The sequence below is a fragment of the Taudactylus pleione genome, unplaced genomic scaffold (genome assembly GCF_031769625.1).
Source record: "Taudactylus pleione unplaced genomic scaffold, aTauple2 ptg000551l, whole genome shotgun sequence".
NCBI lineage: Eukaryota > Metazoa > Chordata > Amphibia > Anura > Myobatrachidae > Taudactylus > Taudactylus pleione.
Window position 1 is genome coordinate 1,079,250 of NW_028284953.1, and position 26,838 is coordinate 1,106,087.

A 26,838-nucleotide genomic window follows, 5' to 3' on the forward strand; every position below is an offset into this window, starting at 1 on the left:
AAGGAGCTGGGTCACCCTCCCATCTACTATCACCTCTTTAAGGAGTGGAAGTAAGGCTAGCAGCCAAGACTATTTATAGACTGGCTTGTGCTGTGCTGGGCAGTGTACGATGCCTCGCGGCTTTCTCTCAGACAGATGCTATTGAGCTCACTTCTAGGGCTTCCCGGAGAGCATTGTGCTACCACTAAGGACCTCAGCTACCGTCTAGGCTTAGACTGAGTAATGATGAAGGTAGGATGATTATGCAGATGCTATGGAGGACTCGCTTTATTGGAGCATCCTCATCACTGAAGCTTTAAATTTTAAACAGTCTTCACTTATTAACAGTCCCTCATCAAAGAGAATCTCCAAGATCTAATTTGTTGGGAGTTGGATCATTTTTTATTTAACATAAGCTCAAAAATAGATATTTCAGGGAGTCGGAGAATGACTTTGCTTGTGTTGGGGCATGCGGCAACATCTATAACGCTTCACGGAGCTTTATACTGGGTTATAGCGAGGCATAGAATGGAATGATACGGCAAAAGAAAACAGAATTTAGTGCTATAAGTGCAAAGCAATGTAAAGTGTACATGCTAGTCTGTATGCAGGGCCGGATTAAGGCCCACATGGGCCTGGAGCTGAAAATGTTCAAAGGCCTTTACTGAGAAGGGGAAGAGCTGTGATCGGTGCTGTGTGAGTGTGTTCAGTCACCTTGGTGTGTGGGGTAAGCCTGGGCTCAGGGGCCCATGTGCATGAGAATTGCGCAGGAACATTAGTGATGTTTGGCTGCAGCATTAAGTGGTAATGTGCGCAGCTGCAGCACATCATCCTAAGATACATTCTCACACAGTATATTGTGCTTGGGAATAAATAAGGACAATGAAGGTTTGGCGCAAATCTTACCTAACCTGAGCCCATAGGAATGGTGGTGCACTTAAAATCATCAATGCTGTAAAAAAGATTGGACCATAAAATGTGCACTCCTTATGCTCTATCTATGGCTGATTCTGAGTCACAGGCCAAGTGACGGTACTTGCAGGTAGCAGCGGCCGCCTGATTTACTATCTTATGCTAATATGTGTATCCTTCCAACTAAGCGGAGGTTCATGCCTGATCCAGCAGAAACCCATGCCGCCCAATGAATTTACACCGGATGCCGCAACTGTCATGATCAATATCTGCACTTGCACCAGCCCCAGATACATCAGAAACAGGCTTCCAGTACGCCAGACTCAGGACACGCCCACAAGTCAGGGTGGTTACGTGCAATCGCATTGTCACTGCCCAGTTCACAGCCCCAAATTGCCCTATTTCATGGAATGACAAAACAGCCAAGTTCCATCTGCCTCAGAATAGGACGAACATACGCCTAGATGTGTAAATCTGCATGTGCATGCAATCAGTGTCGGACTGGGGCATGAAGGGCCCACCAGGGGAATGCAGTGGTAGGGGCCCATACTTATGGGTGTGGCCAGCCTCCAATGGGGCTGTGGCCAGCCTTCACAGAGGCTTGGCTAACCAATAGAGAGTGCATGTACTGGGCCCCTTTAAAAAAAATAAATATATATATATATATAATACTGCTGGTGCATGCTAGATAATGTACCAGATTACTAAAAGCAATACACCATAATTCTGTGCAGTAAAATATAACATATGTATAATGTATAATTCAAGTGCACAGTCTTGAACCTGATCCCTAGAGGAGGGGGTGGGCCTTCAGGCAGTGGCACCCACTGGGGTTTTCCCCTGTACCCCTGTGCGCCAGTCCGACACTGCATGCAATGTATGCAAACACTCGCTGTTAGTGTCTGTGAACAGAGATACCTCAGGATCAGTCATTTTGCAGCTGTGATAATATGCAAATGCTGATATCAGCCCTTCCTCTGGGGTACAATCAGGTGTCTGACTGTACAAGGACTGAGACAGCAACTTTCAGCGCCTCTGCACGCTGTCATACCGCCGGTGATTCTTTAGATGCCAGCCCTATGCCAGGCGCAGTTTCACTGACTGACCATGACCTCCTTTGCCTGCAGTGTGTGTCTGGGAATGCAGCAGCCAGGGTGATAAGATGGGGCGGGCGGGCGGGCGAGCGAGCATTGCCATCGTACAGAGCACATGGCTCTGTGGGCAGCACCATTGCTGACCCATGGGCCTTGCTTCTAGCTAGTAACAGCACCCTGCAGCCAGGATCATTGCTGCAGTTCCATCCAGAGTGTCCTTTGGACGCTCCAACCATGCACCCTGCAGCGTGTACAGCCTCCTGTAGCAGCCTCAGGAGGCTGCGGGCAGTGCCGTACATCCCGGCGCTGGTAGCCCCGCCCCCTTGGTGTAACATCATGATGTCACCCAGTCAGGGTCTGCCCATCGTTCCCTGATGTCATGGTCGGTACAGGGCGTAGTGCCGGCTAGTTATAGCACGGGCAGCTGCTTTCACTGACACGCACACAACACCCCCAAACAAACCCATGAGACTAACTTTTCCGTTCATTTCTAGTCACCTTCCAGTAAGCGCTAATCACTTCTCCACCCCATTTCTGATACTGTCTGTCCTGATCGCAACATCACATTTGTGTGTAGACTCTGGTAACACATGCGCCGTATGGGTTTTATAAAACGTTTGCACGTGCGCAGTTACCAAAAAATCGCTTAATTACATGAACAGCAGCATTGCACGCATATTGCGTCCGACTCCGAATCAGGCGCTATATGTAGTAAAGAAATCTTAAATCATGGTTGCCGACTTTCTGGCTGCCCTTTTCGTGAGGGAGGAGCCAGATCGGCATGACAGGGGGTGTGGCTGGCACAAGGGGGCGGGGCAGACCAGATTGATGTCATTTTCAGACGAAGCGGGGGGCGAAGCCATGCGATCGCGTAATTTCGGCCCCGCCCCCGCTACACAATGCTGATATTACAGGCATTGTGAAGCAGGGGGCAGGGCCAAAATTATGCGATTCAGCGTGAATCGCGTCACTGGCCTCCCCGGGGGGGGGGGCGGAGGGGCGGCCTGCCTTTCCAGGGGGCTGGGAGCAGCACACGATTTTTGGGAGGCTCCCAGCCAAATCGGGAGGGTAAGCAAGTATGTCTTAAATATGGTGCTATGCTGCACCCAGAACAGAGCTCTGCAGATATAACAGTAAAAAACAGCTATAAATCACTATATTGTCAGTGTAACTTTCTATGTCCCACTAAGGTCCGTACTGTAGGCAACTGCCTAATTTTTCCCAATTGTTGCTCTAGTCCAGATTGGTAAAAGTTTACTTCCTAATATTAGTCATTTACAAAACTTAATTTGCGAAGCATTAAAAACGTTACTTGGGTGATACTGATCTACTAACTACAAGTAAATCTAGCTTGGTGCCTTATCTTTATACGATAGCACTCACTCATTGTGTCATTTGTTACAAGGTAAAGACAATATAGTATAAGAGAGAAATATAAAAGGACTGACTGTGGTAAGAGGGTAAGAAATCAGAGGGGGAGAAAAGTGGGCAAATGTTAGAATAATATATAGTAATACAATTTCAAAGAAAAAGGTATCATACTCAGACACAATGGATACATAATGATGTAAAAATGTTCATTAACTAAATGTAACAAATACAATATTAAAAAAAAACAGTATAAATAAATAACTATGAGACAGGTGGCAACATTATAGCTGGATAGCAGAATGATAAGGGACGTCTAAAACAGATTATTTATCGATCTATCCACATATCTATCTACTGTATCTACCTATCTAATGGCAGTCTATCTCATATATATCTACTGTACCTTATATCTATCTATCTCTCCATCTCTCTATCTATCTATCTATCTATCTATCTATCTATCTATCTATCTATCTATCATATATTTTGCTCTCTGCAACAATAATTATATCCTTATGTAATATGTATTTATCAATTAGCGTGTATACAAACAGGTATTCATATGCATTATGTTCCTTTGGAACAGAGTGTAAGCTCCTGGAAGTAGGGGCGATAGTCCCTCCCTGTCTCTCTCTGCTTGTAGACCTAGCATTCCTGATTTGCATAACATAACTGGTGGTATATACAGGCATCCTGATAAACATGCAGGGGAAGGATCATGAGAACTCCAAATCTAATAAAAAAAACTAACAATGTTCTAACATATTAATCTTCATATTATTTTTCTGCTCTGCAATTCTAGACAAATGAGATTTCTTCTTTACTGGACAGAAATTGCATTATACAAATAATACTTTAAATTGTAGAAATACATCTAATGGTTTAAGCACCTGTTACCTACTGTAGATACCAATATACAACATATGTATTATAATGTATACAAAATAATTCTCATAACAATATCACATGATCCAAATATAGACAATGCAGACCTCATTTAATGGTAAAATATATATTCTTTTCATATATAACCTGTGACAGTCAACAGCTAAACTTATAGTATTTAGTGATAAAATAAAGTAAATAAAAAATTATTTAATTGCATGTACAAACAACTTAGTAATATATATATATATATATATATATATATATATACATACATACATAAAATGTGTATACTTTATACTTCAGGAGTGTGATAATTATATAATACATAAATACCAGTAACTTCATACATACCCATAACTCATACACGCCATCCCACAAGTATACATAAAACTGCATTTACTTACATCTAACAGGTGTGACACTAGTGTTTTCCCAACTTTAAAATAAGAGTATTAAAATAAAGAGAAGCTGCCAGCGTAAACTCACAATTTTCTCAGAAGTGCCAGCTCTGGTGCCATTCAGACCCACAAGTGATGGCAAAGTCTGTGACATCCAGTTGGTGACCATTGCCATAGTGCTGAGCACGGCCCCGATTTTCAGTAAAGGGACCGTCATTGTGCCACCGAGGACACCATGCTCATGGGGTTGGCATCTTCTCTGCCACCCCCTGTGCTGTCTCCAGGTGGGTGTCCCTGTATGTGTGTGCAAGGCTCAGGCAGGCATGGAGATGCCCCTTGGGGAGGGGGGAATAGCTCGGCTGCACTGCAGCTCCTGCCTGTGTCAGACCTGGGCACTGAGTGAAAAGAGGATGATAGAGAGAGAGAGAGCTGCTCCCTCCTTTCTCTGCCTCCCTGATCCGCTTCTCCCTCTGCCCCTCCTTCCCTGAGTCCCTGCCGGAGAAGCCACAGGACTGTGAAGACTCAGCCAGACAGGCATCTGTCTGTCTGTCTATCTATATCTATCTATCTAATATATATCCATATTCTATCTATCTATCTATCTATCTATCTATCTATCTATCTATCTTTATATCTATCCATCCATGTCATATTTATTTATCTATATATCTGTATATCTATCAATCTATCACATATCTGTTTATCTATATCATATCTATCCATATTCTATTTATCTATCTATATATCTATATGGAATGCAGCCAGAAAGCCGACCGCCGGCTTCCCGACTGTCTAATCCCGGCAGGGGTCTAATGATAGGCATCGATATCCCAACGCCTATCATTATCTCTACGCCGGGAGCCCGACGCCCGGCATACTGAACGAAGGTAAGCCGGGCGGTGGGGGCGGACAGCCGCGGGGGGAAGGGTTAGGTTAGGGGCTCTCAGGGGGGACTTAGGGTTAGGCACCCCCCCGGGAGGGTTAGGTTTAGGCTGCGGGGAAGAGAGGGTTATGTTTAGGCACTTACAGGGAGGGTTAAGGTTAGGAATAGGCACTTGGGGGGGAGGTTAGTGTTAGGTACCCCTAATTGAGGGTTGGGGGGGTAGGGTTAGTAATAGCAAAAATACTTACCTGACGGGTTATTCTGTTGCCGGTCTTCCGGCATTGGGATTTGAACTATCTATCTCTCTCATACTGTATCTATCTATATCATATCTATCCATATTCTATTTATCTATATATCTGTATATCTATTTATCCAACTCATATTTATCTATCTCAGCTCTACTGGATCTATCTATCTATCTATCTATCTATTTATCTATCTATCTATCTATCTCATATCTATCTATCTATCTATCTATCTATCTCATATCTATCTATCTCATATCTGTCTATCTATCTATCTATCTATCTATCTATCTATCTATCTATCTATCTATCTATCTATCTATCTATCTGTGCTGTGTGGTTTTCCAGAAATCCGAATCCACACGAATATCTGTATATCTATCTATCCAACTCATATTTATCTATCACCGCTCTACTGGATCGATCTATCTATCTATCTATCTATCTATCTATCGATCGATCTATCTATCTATCTATCTATCTCATATCTATCAATCTCCTATCTATCTATCTATCTATCTATCTATCTATCTATCTATCTATCTATCATATGTGCTTTGTGGTTTTCCAGAAATCCGAATTAACACGAATTTAGTGAATCCGGAAAGATCCAAGTCACGGTTCTGATCTTCCAGCGGCTCAGAATTCGGATTTTAAATCTGAATATCAGGTTTTGAATTGCAAAAATTACATGATTTTAGCTGTTTTTAAAAACTTTTTTATCAATTAAAAAAGAAAAACAGATCCAAAACCAAAACACAAAGAATATGATATTTCTTATTTGTTTGAGATAAATTTTGTATAATTGTTCAATTTCCCAGTACAAATGTTACTTCACAGCATTCTGTCAGTTACCGGTGTATGCAGACACAGAATGCTAATGTCAAACCTTGGGTGGGCTGTGCTGGAGTGTGCCCTGTGCACATGCTCCTCAAGGTTGAATGGGCCAGAAGGCTGAATGTAGGTTGGGAGAGAGCAGGAAGAGAATGGTCTCTTCCTGCTAATCTCCCCTGAAGACGCACCTAACGTGTGTTAGAGAGAAGCTTTTCTAATTTTTTTAAATACAGTCTGTGCGCAGCCCCATTGAGAGCTATGAAGCAGGGCCGGCTCCAGCCGTCTGGGTTCCTCGCCCTGTGCGGCGAGGAACCCAGATGCCCCGCGCATTACCGAAAAGGGGGCATGGCCTAATTACCATAGGCCATGCCCACTAAATGATGCTATTTGGGGGCGTGTCCTTATGGCACGCCTCCCATTTAACGTCAGACTGAGGGTGAGCCCAGCAGAACGTCAGTAGCTGGGCTGCCCCCAGCTCTCTCCCTGCACTGAATGGGTGCTGTGCACATGCACACGGCATCCATTCTTGTTCCCGGGGGCTGGCACAGCCGCACAGCTGCGGCGGTGGATGTGCCCAACATCCTGACCACCTGCGGGACACTTCGTTCCGCAGGTGGAACAGCAGGGCAGTGCAAGAAAAACAGGACTGTCCTGGTGAAAACGGAAATGGCTGGGAGGGGTGCGCCCTCTATGAGGTGGTGACCCTGTTCGACCGCAGTAGTCTAACATGCCTGGAGCCGGCCCTGCTATGGGGCTGCTGCAGTGTTATTAGACAACAGAAAAGGTGAGAAATCAGTGACGTCTCTGCATTTTTTTTTTCTAAATAGTGAGAAACTAAATTAAAGGCTTCTCCAGCAAACCTGCTTTATTTCATTTACTCAATAGACCCACATAGGCTGGCTTTATCCCAAAGCAGTCAGCAAGGGGAGGGGGATTGTAACACACTGATAAGTAGTTGGTTTGTGCTTTTAATCTAAATGAGAGAGAGAAACTGAGTGAGTGAGTGAGTGAGTGAGTGAGTGAGTGAGTGAGTGAGTGATAGAGAGAGAGGGGAGGTGAGGGAGTGAGTGATAGAGAGAGAGGGGAGGTGAGGGAGTGAGAGGCAGTAAAAGGGAGAGAGAGAGAGACCGTAAGAGAGTGAGTGAGTGTGTGTGAGTGATAGAGAGAGAGGGGGGGTGAGGGAGTGAGAGGCAGTAAAAGGGAGAGAGAGAGAGACCGTAAGAGAGTGAGTGTGTGAGTGAGTGTGTGAGTGAGTGAGTGAGTGAATGAGTGATAGAGAGAGAGGGAGTGAGAGGGAGATAGAGAGAGAGACCGTAAGAGAGAGAGAGAGAGTGTGTGAGCGATTGAGTGAGTGAATGAGTGAGTGAGTGATAGAGAGGGAGTGAGCGAGAGGAAGATAGAGAGAGGGAGATTGAGTGACTGAATGAGTGAGTGGGATATACTGTAGAGAGAGAAAGGGAGTGGGCGTGTGAGTGAGGGAGATGGAGAGAGAGAGGGAGGGGTAAATGTACTGTAATAGGTAGTGAATTTGAGAAAAATATACGAGTTTTGGACTAGACTTGCATTTTTTACTCACTGGCAAATGCAATAGGGTACGACTATAGTAAAACTCACATTTTTCTGGCTCCATTCTCTAGATAGAACTCGGGCAATGTAATAAAGAACGAGTGCTTCACTCGCACATATTACTGCCTGAGAACTCGCAAAAACAATAGACCAGCGAGTTTATCCTGAGCAGGTCAGAGTAACACAGAAACATGCACATATCCATGAGATACATGCATGTTTCTGTGTGTACAACATAAAAAAAGATGTGCACCCCTCCCCATAAGCATAACCAGCACAGGGCTCTGTACAGCTTGTCAAAATGCGTAGGGGGCCCCTGTAATTTCCATAACCAGCACCGGACTCTTTCCCAGCGGGGGGGGAGGGTAATGCCACAGCCAGGGAAAAGCTTTCTACGGTTTCCCCAGCCAAAGCATTACCCCTGACCGCTAGTCAGCCCAGGCCGGGGATCCCTGAGGAGGTGGGGACCCCCCCAATGAAGGGGTCCGCCTCTCCATGGCACCCCAGGCCTAGGCTGATAGCACGGGGCTATCCCCAGCACCCCTGGCCGGTGGGTGCTGGGTTGATAGTGTAAATGTGTTGTGTAAAATAGAAGTGTTAATATAGTACTGCATGTCCCAGCAAGTCTCCCCCGCATGCTAGTATTTGGAGAACCACAAATACCAGCATGTGGGGCATTATGGGTCCGCTGGTACCTGTAGTTCTACAGCCAAATAAATATTTACATAAATACAAGACACACTACATCATGTCCCATTGTCCAGTAGGATTCCACAAGTGTACTAAAAATCCATACTCACCTCTCCTATGCGATATTCAGGTCCTCTTTGGTCCCTGTAGGCATCCATGAGGTTACAAAAAAATTTTCAAAAATCCGAAACCATGCCTGACAGGATGAAAGGTATGTGTGTTTCCACATACATTTCCTCCACTCGAATGACTGGGGCCCACATGTGGCCAGTCATTGCAGGAGCCGCCAGCCAATCAGCGGGTGTCTCCGTCAGAGCTGCTCGCTGATTGACTGTGTGCGGTCAGCCTGTCTCCTCCATAGACTTCAATGGTGTGAAATCTCCATTGAAGTCTATGGTGGGAACCGCAACATTGTATCCAATGATGTAACCACAAGGTGGTTTTGTCCCCTGTTTTTCCACAACCAGGACCAGCTCAGAAAAGCCCTGTGCTGGTACTTAATATACAGGGGCCCCCTACGCATTTTGGCCCTGTATTTTTAGAACCAGGACAGGCTGTACAGAGCCTGGTGCTGGTTATGCTTATGGAGAGGGGGAGCACGTCTTTTTTTTATTTAAAACACACAGACAGAAGCCTTCACGGATCTGACTGATCTGTGAAGGCTTCTGTATAACTCGCACCTTTTAATGCTAGTTGCATTAAAAGGTGTTAGTTTACATAGGGAAATACTCGCATAGATTTGCATAGTGTAGTAGCGTCAAGCTGAAAAGTTTGCAGGCTATTACATTTGTCCCAGCACCAACTCACACCTACAAAAAATGCGTGAAGGTGCGTGTTGGATTTTTACTTTAATTTGTGACCTATTACATTTGGCCCGGAGTGAGTGAGAGACAGTAAAAGGGAGGGAGACCGTAAGAGAGAGAGTGAGTGAGAGTGAGCGAGTTATAGACAGTAAAAGGGAGAGAGAGAAAGACCGTAAGCGAGGGAGTGAGTGAGAGGGAGAGACTATAAGAGAGAGTGAGTAAGAGAGTGAGTGAGAGGGAGTGAGTGAGCGAGTGACAGTAAAAGGGAGAGGGAGACCGTAAAAGAGAGAGTGAGAGGGAGATAGAGAGAGAGGGAGTGAGCGAGTGAGAGACAGTAAAAGGGAGAGAGACCATAAGAGAGATGGAAAGAGAGTGAGAGAGAGAGACAGTGGGCGGGATGTACTAATGTGAAGAATGTTGTAGAATCCCCGAAACTGCAGTTTCGGGCATTACTGTGCTTCGTCCCAGTGGATAACGTCATCTTCAGGTGGCGTTACCCAACAGAAGCCTATGGGCTTCTTTTTGGGATGCCTCCCCTGATAGGGATCCAATCGGATCCCTCCCATATCCCCCCGTGACCCTCGGCTTTCTGCACATGTTCAGAAGGACACCAGAGGGACTTCTAAGTGTTAAACTCAGAAGTCTCTCTATCCTTGGGCATCGAAAGAGACAGCTCTGATCGCATTTGTAAGTACATACCGCAGTAATCAACCGCAGTGTGTGCCCGATGAGAAGAAGGATGTACTAAGCGGATGTCATTTAACCCTTACCGGGATTAGACAGTCAGGAAGCAAGTATGGTAGTACAGTATGTTATTTCCTATTTGGAGCTGTAGGTTAGATTGGCTACATTAAGTAAATGGCTGAAATAATGCAGCATACTGTATATGTGCTTATTATCTATATTAGAAACACACTGCTCATTTCCATAATTAGCCAAAAATGAATCAATTCAAATGCAGAATCCATACAAATGGATTAATGTATACATATGTAATTCTGGCTGCATAAATACATTGTATCGTTTTAGCCCGTCTTCTACATTGCACCAACATGTTACATAGCGCTGCCCAGAAACTGGGCCCTGTGTCAGTGGAGCGTGCCATGTATGCTCTCTACCACACACAGTATACACAGACCAAAGGCCAAGTCCTAGGAGCCAATTTACCTGCCTGTATGTTTTTGGACTGTGGTACAAAACTCAGCAGACATGGGGAGAAAATACAATCTGCAATGATGAGAGGCAACAACACTAACCACCGTGCCACACATACAGTATCCAAGTCACCTAAGGCCACTATTTCTTTTAGAACCACCAATAAAAAATAGAATGGGATGGAAACAATATGTAATGGCATTGGTAGCACAATATGGTATAATGTAGAACAAAAAGACTCAAAGCACTTTTCATCAGCGTCATGGCTATGGGCCTGATTCAGAGCCGGACGCAATTAGCGCTCGCTCGTCCAGAAAATAGGGGTGGCTATTCAAATGAACCGTTCGCTGTTTGCGGTCTGTTCACGCCTCTAGGTCTGAACGAGCGAACAAAACTTGCGGTCGTTTTTTGGGAAACTACGCCCCCTGGCCGCTCGCATCCTACGTCATGTCCGCTATTTATTAGATTAATCGAGTACATCGAACAGGGTATGAGCTGCTCGCTATTCTTGTGGTTGGTTTTTGCTACCACAATTTTGCGAGCAGTTCTGGCTTAAAAAAAACCCAGTGACGTGGTCAATGATGCTGCTGTTTTAATTATGCACACCCTTAAAACGCCCGTTTTGACTTTTAAGTATGCCTGCGATCGGATCTCCACTCCCCGTTTTCAAGCACCTTCCCCCGTTACCACCCACATACGCCTCATTCTGTCACTCAAATTATCAGGCATTCGCTATTTTGCGAGCACATGAACTTCGGCCGCACTGACTGGTTCGCGCATGCGTATAACGATCCGTACGCATGCGCAGTTGGGCAAACATCGCTCGGAGCGAACGAGCTGCCACTTACGAGTGGCTCTGAATCAGGCCCTATGTTTTATCAATTCGCAGACTCAATTCTTATTCCCATTTGGACTACTACAGGAGAGAAGATTCCCATGTAATTCTAAATGGTGTAAACAATAGATGTAATTATGGGGGTCATTCAGATCCGCTCGCGAGCAAAGTTCGCTCGCAAGCGGGTCGATGTTGTGAGAATACGCATGCGCACGACAGAGGGAGCTCCGTCGTGCGCATGCGCGAGACCCGGCGAGCGACAAGAAACACGTCGCTCGGGGTCTCGCACCAAAGGGGGCATGCTGTTGATGGTGACTGACAGCACGCCCCCTTTGGTGGGAGTGCTGGGGGCGTGGCGGCCAGACGGAGGTATTCCCATGGGAACGCCTACCGTCTGAGTCCGGCCCCACTGACATCAGTAATGATGTCAGTGGGAGTGACTTTGGCTCTGATAGAGCCAAAATCACTCCTGGGCTTGCGGCAGCGAGACCCTACCGCAAGGGTCTCGTCGCAAGCCCGATGGTCGCGATGGTCTTGACCATCGCGACCATCATCATGGACGCTCGCATAAGCTGTGGGTGGTCACCCACAGCTATGCAAGCGTCCATAAGGCCGCTCCACATTTAAATAGGATGGCCCTGATTCAGAGCGAGCGTTCTGGTCAGAGCGTTCAGCTCTGAATCAGGGCCTATGTTTGTATTTAGTTGTATTTTATATGGACAAATTCACTTTGCATTTATTAATAACTGTCCAAATACGGTAATATGAGTTTGGCAATTACTGCTAGCACTGTCAAAGCTCATATATATATATATATATATATATATATATTATCATTTATTTATATGGCACCACAAATGTTCCGCAGCGCCTTACAAAGCACATAAACAAGTTGTAGACAAGCGACTTACAGTACAATACAATACAGGACCAGGACGTGGATTATATATATTGCTACATTAGTGACCATAACACCACAGTATATACTGTATATATATATATATATATATATATATATGTACACACACACACACAAGTCATAGTTAGAAGCTGAATGGTTGCTATGGGCAACACCAGGGGTGTGTTAAGAGAGGTGGGGCCCACGTGCAGACTCGGTGCGGGCCCTTTCCTCTCTCCGGCGGTCCTGCAATGCGCTGTAGATTCTGGCTTAGTGCCAGAATGTACTGCGCATGTGCGGGTCTCCGGGAAATTGCACCATTTTCCTGAGGACATTAGTACTGCGCAAGCGCAGGTCACTGGTAAAATGGCTGCCGCCATTTTCTCAGTGATTTTTGCTGCTCTGCAGCACACGCTCGGCGCTGCTGAGCGTGGCCACAGGCCCAGATACTGAGGGGGCATGGGCAAATATGGGTAGGTGTAGCCACGTCCCCTCAAAAAAAAGAAAAAAAGTTTTCCCAACACTGATTTGGTTACACATTGAGCACTGACGGCCGCACAGAGGATATTTGTCCCCCTCAGGAGCACTGCAAAGGGGGGACAATCTCTTCCTAAACAGCTGACCTGGGCCTAGGCCGGGACCCTTCAATAAGCCCAGGTCCGGGTAATTAGTACCCACTGTCACAGAGAGATGCAAAAGCACAAGATGTTGCAAAGGTTTATAGTTAATAGGGAAAATATATAGATCAGGGATTGGAAACCTTTAGCTCTGAGCACACTCTGCTTGCATTATCTGATGCCTAAGTATGTTGCCATATATTTTATTATTTTTATTATTACTTTTTTATATTTAAAAGCTCCGTTTAGTGCATTTTTTCTGAATGTTTCATTTATCAATAATTTAATGTAACATTTTGAAATGCCAAGAAAACATAAAATAAATAAGGAGCCTCTCGGTGGTACTAAAAATGGAAATCATATCTTTTGGCCACAGTTCCTTCTGCTATTCTGTTAAGCAAAGAGGGTACATGTATGGGAAATAATGTTTACTGTAAACTGCAGAGAGGCAAGTGGCAGCCATTTTGTGGATAGGACTAATGTTCAGCCAATAAGAGTTTTGCGGAATCACTGAGGCATGAGTCATAGTCCCTTGTGCTTCAGCGACGCAACTAGTGTCTTGTGAATATATAGGCTGAATACTGATCCGGGCCAAAAATGTCTGCCTCAATGATGTTATTAGTTACTAATAAGCTGAAAGGCTGCATTCTCAAATATTGGTTCGGGCCAGAAAATGGCTGCCACCACTAACAGATAAATAAAATATTATGTCACAGGGTCTCATACGCAACTCTTGTAAGTAAGACAAAACTATTTCAGTGAGTAAACAAAAAATAATAATTCTGTGAGATATAAACAAAACAAAACAAATGGTCCTTTTCTGCGATTGTCTTATTAATACAGCAAACAGTTCGTAAAAAGGACAGTTTCTTCTTCCCAAACTTTTAATTAGCCAGCGAAAACAGCAGAAAGATACACAAGGGAAACGAAAGTGCTAAGAAATTCACTGGCACTTCCACTGAGCCATTACTAACAATCTTTCACGAAATTGAGTGTGTTACAAACGTAACAAAACGAGGATATCACAGTAACTGCAGCTGCTACTCAGTTTGCTGAAAGGGGATCTGATGCCACCTAGTGGAATGAATGTGTAAGTGCATGTATTGCCATGGTGCAATGGTCAATTATAACAAACTAATTTCAAGCAAAATACAATATTGTAGGCTAATTACTACAACATAAGACAACATCAACATAATAGAAACCCAGATGCGTAAACAGTAGCATGGTAAGGTCGTGCTTTATAGAAATATTTACATTCAATGTAAAAACATTAATTTCAACATTTTAATACATTTGTTATCATAAAGCAAAGCATAATATTTGTATGTTGAAAATTTATACGGTTGATCACTTCCTTCTGACAATGTCACCCCTATCCTAAACCCATTCAGGAAACTGCTTAATAAAATGCTGCATGTTTCATTAATGAATTGTATCTGCCTTTAACTGTTGTTCAACTGCTTTGTGTCAACTTTGAAATATTAGTTTTTTATTTAACTGTTATAGTTCTTTGATGTTACAAGAATAGAGCTTGTGGCGTCGTTCTTCTCAGGGTCAATTTTTTTAAATATCTTTTGGTGTGTAAAGGGGCACATATACCTGTGACGGATTGGCGCCATTCCCCGTTCTGCCGATGTTTGGGTTGGGGGATTGGAGAAATTCAACAGGTTGAAAAATATCCATTCCCCAATCCCGACCTGAAAGTGGTCGGAATCGGTGAGTCGGGGATTTTTAAAATTTGAATTTCCACAATCCGCCGAAAGTATCACAGATCATTGGTTACCGGTTGGCAGAACGGCGAATCGCGGCTCAGGTGTATGGGGCCCTTTAGCCTATGTCTGTCATTCTTCCTCTGGTGTAAGGAATTTCTCCTCAGTCCTTATTGTCAGACGCATGCCCGGCAGTCATCTCTGACCCGGATTGTGTCAGCACATGTGTGGCATTAGGTTGGAGATATCTGGTGCATGCTCAGTGTAGTTCCCACGCGCACTCCTGACTTCACAGATCAGGGTACATATTTACCAATGTTCTTATGAATAATATATTGTTATGGTATTGCCATCTAGGTTGTAGATTGAGGCTTACCCTTATTATGACTATACAATATTTAAGTGAGTCTTTCACATTATTACTCAGACCCGGTGGCGAGCACTGAGCGCTTGCAACTGGGACGATGTTTGCCTACTGGGCATGCGCACGTCGGAGACGGCTCTGACTTGCGCATACGCGAGACCCGGGCTAGCGACGGGCGCTCCGTCGCTACGGGTCTCACACTAAAGGGGGCTAGCTGTCGATGGTGATTGACAGCTCGCCCCATTTGGGAGGCGGGCAGGGGGGATGGCCAGCCAAACTGAGGCGTTACCGACGGAATGCTTGTTGTTTGGGGGCGGCCCAACTGACATCAGCAATGATGTCAGTGGGGAGCTTCCTGCTCAATCAGAGCAGGAAGCTCCCTGGGGCAGGGCCATCTCTTTAATTGGGCTTTTTGGGCAGTTGTCCAAGGGCCCGAAGCTTGTAGGGGCCCGCCAATCCACCCCCCTGCAGCCGCGGCCAGTTGTTAAATTTGTGATATTTTTATAAGCCGCCCACCGCTGCACTGTATTCTGATCTAACCTCCCCCACCCCATCCCCCCCAGTACTCACCTCAGTCCCAGTTTCACTTCATCCGCCGGCTTCAGACCAGTCAGACAGAGTCTCTCTGCATGTGTGAGAGTTCTGATGGGCATGCAGGAGTGTTTCATTCTATTGACCAATTAAATTTTTTTCCCGTGAATGGGTGGGTAGGGGCCCCCGTGCATTGCTTTGCCCAGGGCCCACGCTGCTGTTGAGACAACCCTGCCCTGGGGCTTGCACTTGCCGAGACCCAACCTTAGGGTCTCGTCGCAAACCCCGATGGTCGCGATGGTCCTGACCAACAACCTGGTCGCTCGCTAGAGCTGTGGGTGGTAACCCACAGCTTAGCTAGTGACCAGGAGGCCGCACTTCACACCACAAGTGGCCGCCCTCATTCAGAGCGACCGCTTGTATCTAGCGATTGACTCTGAATGAGGGCCATTGTGTGATGAATTATCTCACACTGCAGTACTGCCCTGCAGGATACGTACTCATAGGGATATACACCAAGCTGTATCTGTCTGAAGAGGGGAAACCATCTATGGAGCTTGATGTGTCGCAGGCCCCCAGCCAGGGGCATAACTAGGTATATACAGATCACTCTATAATTTTTTAATTTCTGATTAAGTTTAACATGGTTTTTAACTTATAATGTGGTCACCCTTTTTTTTTTCTCCTCCACCTGGACGTTATACTTCCGCTACTTGCACACCCTGCCAGATGTAACCTACACTGTGTGCCCCAGATGGCTGCCTCGGATGGTTCATTCTTGGGCAGGATGTACAAATACGTGGATCTATTCATTCAGCGCATTTCATATTTCATATGTTTCAGTCACCCGTATATGTAATACCCGAGCTGCATCACTGTTTGCTGTATTTGCTATTCCCTGTTTTTTAAAATATATTTCCACCCCACTGTATGATATACTGGTGTGCTATACATCCACTGAAGTGCCTCCTCCCTGGGCAGGATGTACTTTACGTGGATCTATTCACACAGGGTATATCATACTACCACACACGTGTCACTTTTCCCATATATTCCTTGGGTCCCTGTATGGCTTATCTCCCATAGTGCAACCTTCGTAGTACGTCCAACATGGCTGCCTCACCTGGTACACTCGTTGATGTTATGAAAGACACATGGACCTGACACTTATGGTGGGACCCTACTCCTAGCATCAGGACACTGCAACCACCCATTTTGTGTCATTTCTTCTAGGCGTAATCTATTCCACCCAGGGTAATCCTACGTTGTGCGCCCAAGACGGCTGCCTCATCTGGTACCTTTTGTGGGTGGAATATATAACCCATCGAAGTCTGTGCGGTTTTCTATTTTTTTTTGCAACACCAAATCCTTGTACAATGTACCATATTGTCAGATGTCTCTATAGCGACCTTGAGTCCTAAGGGAGAAAAGCGCTATATAAATAAAGTTATTATTACATGCTCCTTCCTCCCCGTCTTCCCCATCTGTGTCTCACCTCTTTGTCTGCCTCTCCCCTTTAGAATGTAGGGTCTTATGAGCAGGACCCTCTACCCTCTTGTGCTTTTCCTTACTTTACTTTCACCTACTTCTTACTCCCCACTAGGGCACCTAACACCTGGCTGCTTAAGCTCTGCCGCTTATCTGGGTGTTATGGTCACTAATGTAGCAATATATATTATCCATGTCCTGGTCCTATATTGTATTGTATTGTACTGTAAGTCTTTAATCACGTATTTATTTATATATTTTGTGCGGAACACTTGTGGCGCCATATAAATAAATGATAATAATAATAATAATAGTAATATGAAGACCCCATAGCAAAAGTTTGTAAGGGCCCCTATGTACCACATACTTGCCTACCTTTACAATCTCCTCCCAGGGAGAACCCGGGGAGGAGAAGCAGCTGGGTCGCGATGGGGGTGTGGCCTAATGATTTGTGGCATTAAGCCCCACCCCCTCTGCGGCAAATTGCCGCGATTGGTGCACATTTAAGTAAGGGGCGAGGCTAAATGATGCGATTCATGTAGAATCGTGTCATTAAGCCCCGCCCCCTACAGGGGGTTCCGCGATCGCTGCGGACATTCACCCCAATTCTACCCACTTCATTAGGAAGTGGGCAGAATGTGGGAGAAGTGCCTACCCTTCCGATTCATTTATATATGTTTTATATATGTTTCTTTACATGTGTTAACTGTTAACAGAACTCCTTTTCTTACCAGTTCATGTGTGTTTAATACTCATTTTATCATCCATCATATGATAATTTTTATCAGAATAAACTTATTCATATATTATACATTTACTACATACTCCTCTCATGTTATTTCACTTGCATATATTCACCATTTCCATTTTGGTATATCCAGGGCCGCCATCAGGGGGGGACTGCCGGGACTAGAGTCCCGGGCCCGGACAGAGAGGGGGCCCGTCCACAATCCCAGTTGTGAAGGCAAGGGGGATTCATTATCTAGAAACTCCCTTCTACCCGTCAGTCCGTCGCCGCCGACCCGGCACTAAACAAGTATATAATTTTTTTATGAAACGGAGATTCTTGTCTCCGTCTGATTGGAGTTCCTAACAGGCTGGCAGTGAAGGGAGCTGCCACGCATGCGCGCCAGCTCCTCGTAGCCACGGAGATGGCAGACTGTAGGGGAGGTCTGATGCGGCGGCACACAGCTTCAAGTAGGCAGCTTACGTGGGTCGTGGGCTGTTTGAATGCTCTCCACTGCACTCCTCCAGCTGTAGGTAAGGCACCTGCTTCACCATAGCACATGTTGGGAGGAATCATCTGGGGAGGAGAGGTGTGTGTGTTTGAGTTATATATATATATCTCTAAAATATATATATATATATGCATGTGTATATATATATATATATGCATGTGTATATATATATATATATATATATATATATATACATATGCATGTGTGTGTATATATATATGCATGTGTGTATATATATATATATATATATATATATATACACATGCGTGTATATATAATTATCGTGTGTATATATATATATATATATATATGCATGTGTGTGTATATATATATATATATATATATAGTGTGTACATATATATGTATATATACAGTATTGGAGAAACTGCGTCACTTATGGGTACTTAAATACAAGAATTCAAACGACAAACAGTGTCATTGTCCAAAGTTTAAGTCCATCTGGACTTTTAGTAATGTTAATGTTCTTAATAAAAGTCCGGATGGACTGAAACGGTGAACACTGTTTGTCATTTGAAGTCTTACATGATAGTACTGTACCTGTGAGTGTCGCCATCTCGCCAATACTGTACTGATATTTGTATATTGAGGAAGGCACCAGAGCAGGATTTTGTAATTTTTGGTGGTGAGATGGTATTACTTGCAGATATATATTATATATATTGCAAAACCTGCATTTGCCCCTGCAATCCCACTGCCCGCCCGCCAAGATCCCCGCCTGTCACACTGCTCCCGTGAAAGAGAAAAACCGCGTCGCATGGGGAGTAGGTCTCAGAACAACAATAACCAGGTAAGTGTGGGGACTGCTGGGGCTGGAGAGAAAGAAACACAGGGGGGGCCCTGTCTATTTTGTCAGTCCCGGGCCCCACAATTTCTGATGGCAGCCCTGGGTATATCTCACCTTACACTATCAGGGAGTTAATTGTATTTGTGCCAGCAAGAATTCTTACCCTTTTTTATAACACATTCCAGTGTCTTTGGAAAGAGACACAACATTTTGCCGGCAGCAATATAAATCAATTTTTTCCCTACCCACATACAAGGGAGAGCGCAGGAAAAAGCCCCAATCTCATGGGAGGAATGCTTCAGAGTAAAGCAGCAGTGCCTGCTCCTGCACCTCCCCAGGGATCCCGGCCTAGGTTTCACTAGCAGTCAGGTGATATATGCTTTGGCCTGGGGACCCGGTGAAAGGGCATTACGCCCCCACTGGAAAACACAGGGGGACTACTACTCATTTTGTCCCCTGTATTTCCACAAACAGGACTGTCTCAGAAAAGCCCAATGCTGGTTGTACTTTTAGGGGGGGGGGGGGGGGGGTACTGCACGTCATTTTAAATTTTTAACGTTTTACTATTCTTTTTTAACACAGAAGCCCTAACGGATCTCTCTGATCTGTGCAGGCTTCTGTGTAACTCGGACCTTGTAATGAAATTCGCATTACAAGGTCCAAGATTTCATACGAAAAAGCTCACATGGACTCGCACAATGTAACAGCCTCAAACTCACAAGTGCACAGGCTATTACATTTGCCGAGTTGTGGGGCAAACTCGGACTTTCCAAATGTGTGAGAAGGTCCGAGTTTGAACTCACACAAAAGCTCGCCCCCTATTACATTTGGCCCTATATGTGCGTGCTCATGTCTATACATAGGGTGGCCAGAAAGTTTGCGGCATTTGATATGTATATTTGTTTTTAATCCTTCAGATTATTTCTTGGTTTATACCTACAGAATATTTGCAGTGTGTGTGGTGTAGTACATGGAATGGCAGAGTGCATACACTGGGCTTGATCCTATTAGGTGCGAATAGGGTCCTGCGAGAGGCGCTCACAGCGAACTTGCATTGCGTGATGGTCTTTGTAGTCCTAGAACAAGGTACAGTGCCCTGTAGCGATAAGCTCCTAAGCCTACACCAAACTACAACTCCCAGCAGCACATGGATAACTGTCCTCCTTTTCCTGGACAAATTGTCTCTACAGGGACACGCTATTGGCTGCATGTGTTCCCGAAGCTGCGCAGTTTCACTGTGTTAGTGTTGTGCCTGTGAGTGTTGAGACATGGGGCCTATTCATTATAACTAAAAATTATCTGGAGGTAATTAGGGTTAGAACGCGCATGGAGTACTACTACCTAATTACCGGAAGAATTCATCATTCCTCCTCTCCTTAAGTATCTATTTCGAAAAGCTGTCATTTTTGCGATGACAGCTTTTCGGGAAATAGATACTTTCCCTGCCTATACACATCTTATCGCATCTAATCAGTGCTGCGCATGCGCTGTTCCGCTCACAAAAGCGCCGCATTCGCAGCACAGATTACCCCTGCGATAATTCTGTGTCCCCCCCTTCACTTACCTGGCCGACTGTAGCCGCAGATACCGACCTCCCACCCGGCCCCGGTCCGCAGCAGACTGCACGGACAGGCAGAGGGGGCAGAAGATTTTTTTTAAAAACTTAATTTTGTTCTCACAGCAGCAATGTTGTGAGAACACAGAGCAGCAGCCGGAGCCTAGGAAGGGACCTGAGCGACGGAAGGAGCCGGCGGAGGACTAGCCCAGCTGACAGCAGGTAAGTGTCAACCGCTATACGCCACCTCAGAGTGGCGGATAGTAACACCATCAAATTGTGAAAATACATATTTTTCGGAATTTGATGAATAGCCTAATTTCTACATCCCCATACTAATGTACTAATGTATGGGGAGTGTGGAAATTAACGCAGGCGGACTTAACCAGGAGATATCAGTGATATCTCCTGTATTAAGTGTCTTAATGAATACTAAAATAACAGTAATTAAGGAAAATGTCCTTTAAAACCGTTATTTCTGTGTTGATGAATAGGCCCCTGGGAGAGAGCAGTGATGTCCGCATAGAGGCCAAATCAGCAAAAAACAAAGACCCCTCAGACTTACTGATCTCTGTCATCAGGTAGGTGTTGCGGTGGGTCACTCCAATTGCTCCTGAGGGCAACATAGCCACTTAGGAATGCTAAAATTAAATTATAACTTGTCCCCTCCAACCCAAAAACGTTGTGGCACCCCTGTGCGCACACATGGCCAGCGATCCTTGCATCCTCATGCTGTAGTTACCCGAGGGACACCTGAAGGATCCCTCTGTGAAAAAAAATGTGCAGATGTAGCTTGCAGGTGTTTTTGCAGGACTGAGCGCTTTTTTGGCCTTAATACAGAGGCTCCTAAGTGAGATTCTAGAAATGTTACATACCAATCTGTAGCATTTCCACCACGATCTCATTTCTTTTTTTATTTAACAATTGCTGCCATGAATCAATTCATTGATATATAATTTAGGGGACATTTGCCATGAACAAATTAAAAAAAATATCTTAGTGGATACTGATTACTTATAACGTTATAAAGGCTCCAGTTTTCTTACTCGTTTTTTCCCTGTATGACAGGTTTCCACTACTGATAAGAGCATAAAAATGTGCACAAGTGACACCTTCTGGACAATTATGAGATAGCAGGACCTGTTTTAAGATTCTCAACGGCAGATTCCCAGTGATGTTCATGTTTAACTTGTTGTATCTGAGGGCCTGATTCAGAGATGGATGCTATTGCATAGCCGCAGCTACTCTGTATGCAGTGACTGTGCAATAATATGCTAATGCAGCATGAGGTGTCTTGTATATAGACAGACCTCCTGCCAGCATCTATGATCCACCGCTGTACCCGAGGATGCAACATTGGATCATCTGTGTGAACATTGCCCATCTGAGTAACCCTCAAGCCGGTGTTTTTATGCAGCCAAGGCCAGTGAAGCTGACGTAGACACTGGCATCAGCACTTCTCGAAAATGGGGCCAACATGCCCCCATTTTTCAGAACGTGGACTGTCACAGCCCTTTCCACACCCCCAACCGTGCTATGGCTTGGGGGCATTGTGTGCGATCCCACGCCATCGGAGATGTACATATACCATCAGGTTTGTGTACAATCTCTGAATAAGGCCCTGAGAAAGCAATTCCCGGTAATAGTGATAAATACAGTAATTAGTGACAGGAAGAATACAATATGATGTATTAGGTCAGAGGCAGCCAATCTGTGCTACTACACCTGATGGAGAAAGACAGTACAAACTCCAAACAGAACAAAATTGTGTCCTTACTTCAACTTCTCACCTTTCTGAAATTGAATATTTTTTTTTATCAGGGCTGTTACTCATATCGTCTTTAAGCTTTGTGCTATCATTTCTTTCATTACATTCATTTTGAACCAAGACCTGAACTAGACACTTTCTGTTACACACTATAATTATCCCTGGGATCTGTGAGCTCGATTCAGAGCCGCTCGCTAGATGCGTTTGCATGCAGCCGTCAGCTGCCAAAGTATGCAAATCCCGCGATCGCATGGCAATGTATTAGCACGCCCACTATGTCTTGGCGTGCGATCGCGGTGTGTATTTAGACGCCCACCAGCCTGTCTTAAGACGCCCACTTTCCCTTAGTGATACACGTCATCTCCAGGAAGTATATGAAACAATCGGTAACATCAAGTAACATCGGACCCATACGCAGCACTTGTGACTGACCATACCTGCGAGTGCTTACATAGAATTTGACGGCAGATAAGAACCACTTGGCCCATCTAGTCTGCCCCTTTTCATGTATCCGTTTGGCAACTTCAACCCTATTTGCTCCTTACGGCTCTCTTAAGGATATTCTTATGCCTATCCCAAGCTTGTTTAAATTGTTCCACCATCTTAGCTTCAACCACATCTGATGGGAGGCTATTCCACTTATCCACTACCCTCTCTGTGGGGTAATTTTTCCTCAATTTTCCTCTGAGCCTCCCTCCCTCCAGTGTCAGTGCATGTCCTCGTGTTCTTGTACATCTCTTCCTCTGAGCCTCCCCCCTCCAGTGTCAGTGCATGTCCTCATGTTCTTGTACATCTCTTCCTCTGAGCCTCCCTCCCTCCAGTGTCAGTGCATGTCCTCATGTTCTTGTACATCTCTTCCTCTGAGCCTCCCCCCCTCCAGTATCAGTGCATGTCCTCGTGTTCTTGTACATCTCTTCCTCTGAGCCTCCCCCCTCCAGTGTCAGTGCATGTCCTCATGTTCTTGTACATCTCTTCCTCTGAGCCTCCCTCCCTCCAGTGTCAGTGCATGTCCTCATGTTCTTGTACATCTCTTCCTCTGAGCCTCCCTCCCTCCAGTGTCAGTGCATGTCCTCATGTTCTTGTACATCTCTTCCTCTGAGCCTCCCTCCCTCCCTCCAGTCAGTGCATGTCCTCGTGTTCTTGTACATCTCTTCCTCTGAGCCTCCCTCCCCCCCTCCAGTCTCAGTGCATGTCCTCATGTTCTTGTACATCTCTTCCTCTGAGCCTCCCCCCCTCCAGTCTCAGTGCATGTCCTCGTGTTCTTGTACATCTCTTCCTCTGAAGAATGCTTCCCTCCTGTACCTTGTTAAAACCCTTGGTGTATTTGAAAGTTTCTATCATGTCCCCCCTTTCCCTTCTCTGTTCCAAACTATACATATTAAGATCTTTTAGTCTTTCCAGGTAAGTTCTGTGCTGTAGGCCATGCACAATTTCAGTGTTTACTTCAGCCAAGTGACGAGTATTATGACGCTGCATCTTAATTATGCACGCCTCTGAAATGGCGTTAAGACGCACAGACGCGCCTGCGTTCGCACCACCACACCCCCATTACCATCGACCATTACCATCGACCACCCACAAACGGCTCATCCTGTCACTCATTCTAGTGAGGCGTCTATATACAGGGTGCGAACACTTCCCGAATGCATGGACTAGATTGTGCAACCGCACTGCGTCTTATACGCATGCGCACATTGCAAGAATCGGGAGGCTACGTGCGAACGCAGCCTAGCGAGCGGTTCTGAATCGGGCCCTGTATGCGATGAGGAACACAAAGGAAAGAAATACCATTCAGATTTACTAAGGTGATTTCCTCATCGGCAGAGACGTGATTCACTAACCTTGATGGGAATATCGCTGTATGGTTACTGTAACTGCCTAAAGTAACTATAGGAGGGGAGAGCACAGAAATTACCAGCAATCGTACATGTTTATCTCTGTATAATACACACTATATATATCTCTTTAATTACTGGGTCTTTCTGCGCAGGAAAATACATCCTACACTCTGGCGTATGATTGCTTGTGCTGTATGTTATACTGTATACACAGTATATCTAATAAATATCACTCTGTCTAGTGATAATAACAAGTGTAAAAAACATAAGAGAAAATACAATTACAGGAAAGACAATTTATATTACCTTCCACTTTGCTGATGGCAGTAATGATATAGCCTATTGGGGAGGTGGTCACAGTAGGTGTCAGGCGGAATGTGAAAGTGACTGTTAGGCCACACAGAGAGTTCTTACCCAGGATGCTGGGTATACTGATATCAACAGGGTAACAGCGATAACACAGTGGTATCGGCGGTAAGTAGAATAGTGGTATTGCAAGGGTTAACAACAGTATTTAGGTGTCTCACCTCTGGAGCTGTATCGTGCATCCGCACAGTACTGTGACACTCTGCACAGGAAAGATGGCGCCAGCTGCACATGAGTACTAACCAGTGGCGGCTCCAGAGTTGGGGCAGCAGTACAGTCCAAAATTCAAATAGGGGAAACGCACCAACTGCCAGTGAGTCCCGGTCAGTGATGTGTTTGGCAGTGTTTGGAGTGGCAGTTGGTGTGACTCCCCTATTTGACTTTTGGACATTGCTAGAGCTCCACCTCTGGAGCCGCCACTGGCAGTAACCCCGTGTTATCAGGTTAAAGGTTGTGCCTCCCTCTGACTCTGTGTCCTAGTGCCCAGTATGTATAGTAGAGAGAGGAGACAGTGCTGGAGTGTACTGCTCTCTAACAGGCAGGGCATTCTGACACTTGTAGTTCCGCAGCAGCCAGAAAACCGCTGGTTCTCTACCTCTGCTCTATAGCTGCCTTAACAACACAAATTTCAAGCATCATTTCATATCATTTTGATGAAGTTTGGGGTGCGTGGGAGCTGAGGGTGTTGTGGTTTTGTGTGTCATTAGTGGCATACGTATAATGGTATATGGTTCCCCCATCAATGAGGATTTTCTCTTTATCTGCTGTTGTGTGATCTCTGACTCATCCAGCATCCAGCTGTATCAGCCCCCACCAGGATCAGCCACCTACACTTGACACTCGGGCAGTGTATGGAGGATGTGAGGGAAGCAGCTTAGCGCGGGTTACAGTGATATCTTGTTAGTGATGTGGAGAGGGCTAGCAGGGGTCCTTTGTACTACCTTCCAGACATATAATAGGCCATGAGGCACCACAGGGGAATGTGTGTGATTATTAGCAGCTAATCATACAGCACTGGTTACCGGTAATAACTCTGTATTAGTTCTTCAGTGCCCACAGCACGGCAAATCTGTCTATAGGGTACATTATTCAGTTATTTTTATACACATGTACTGTATGTACATGCCTGAAACCAAGAGCGTTCAGCACTTTACCACATGCCCATGCCTTATGGAGAGAGTAAATGGCAGAAATGATTCAAACTCCTTATTGCCGCAACAGTTCTTGTGCTAATGTGGCCAGGGCCATAGATATAACACAACCATTGGTGCAGGGGGTCCGGCTGCTATGGGACCCAAGATGTCATAGCACTCTCTGCAACAGCGAAACTGCTGCTATGGTGCTGACTCCCCTGCTGGGATGTCCTGGGAGGAGGGGTGGAGGGCTGAGGAGGCAGCATTGCAGCAAAGTTGGATTTAGGGGCAGCGCTGGCATATGTGTACCGAGCTCCCCTCTCTCAGGTCCACCCACCCTGCTAGCGCGCATGTGCCTGCTGCTATTATGTATGGCATTGCAATAGGAGAGGAGGCAGATTGAACACGGATAAGGGATTGCCCAGAGGAGGAGAAAGGGGGCGGGCCAGATGAGAGGATTCTAGTTGGACGAGAGGGGGCAGGCTGGACAAGGAGAAGGGGTGGGCCAGATGAGAGGAACAGGTACGCACGGAGGGGGGGTTCTGAGTACCCAGAAACCCCCCCTGCCTGCCGATCACTAAGTGTAGTGTGGACCGCCATGAGTGCGGTCCGCACTACACGCTAACAAACATCGCCACCAGCACCAGGTAGTACGCTCGTGTGTTTATTTTAGCAGCTAATGAGAGTCAGACAGACTCTCATTGGCTGCTGCGTCCACGGAGGGAACCGGCTGGAGCTCACTCATGAGCTCCGCCTTCCGGCTCCCCTTGCAGCGGGTGATGGGAGAGACGTTTTGACGTCTCTCCCATAGTGCAGAGCAGGCCGGGAGGAGCGGACAGCTGCAGGAGCGGAGATTCAGGTACTTTTTG

General features: G+C 45.5%; 1 protein-coding gene across 2 annotated transcripts in view; it reads right to left on the reverse strand.

Moving 5' to 3' along the window:
* Positions 1 to 26,838, reverse strand: part of OLFM2 (olfactomedin 2) — a 365,566-nt gene that overhangs the window by 203,029 nt on the left and 135,699 nt on the right. The window contains exon 1 of one of the 2 annotated variants that reach the window (XM_088452502.1): positions 4,731 to 5,029. The exons of the other annotated variant lie outside the window; for it this stretch is intronic. Within the exon in view, the coding sequence (XP_088308628.1) occupies positions 4,731 to 4,859 (129 nt within the window). The 5' untranslated portion in view covers positions 4,860 to 5,029. Of the gene's footprint in view, positions 1 to 4,730; positions 5,030 to 26,838 lie in introns of those variants that run through there. 2 annotated transcript variants of the gene reach the window in all.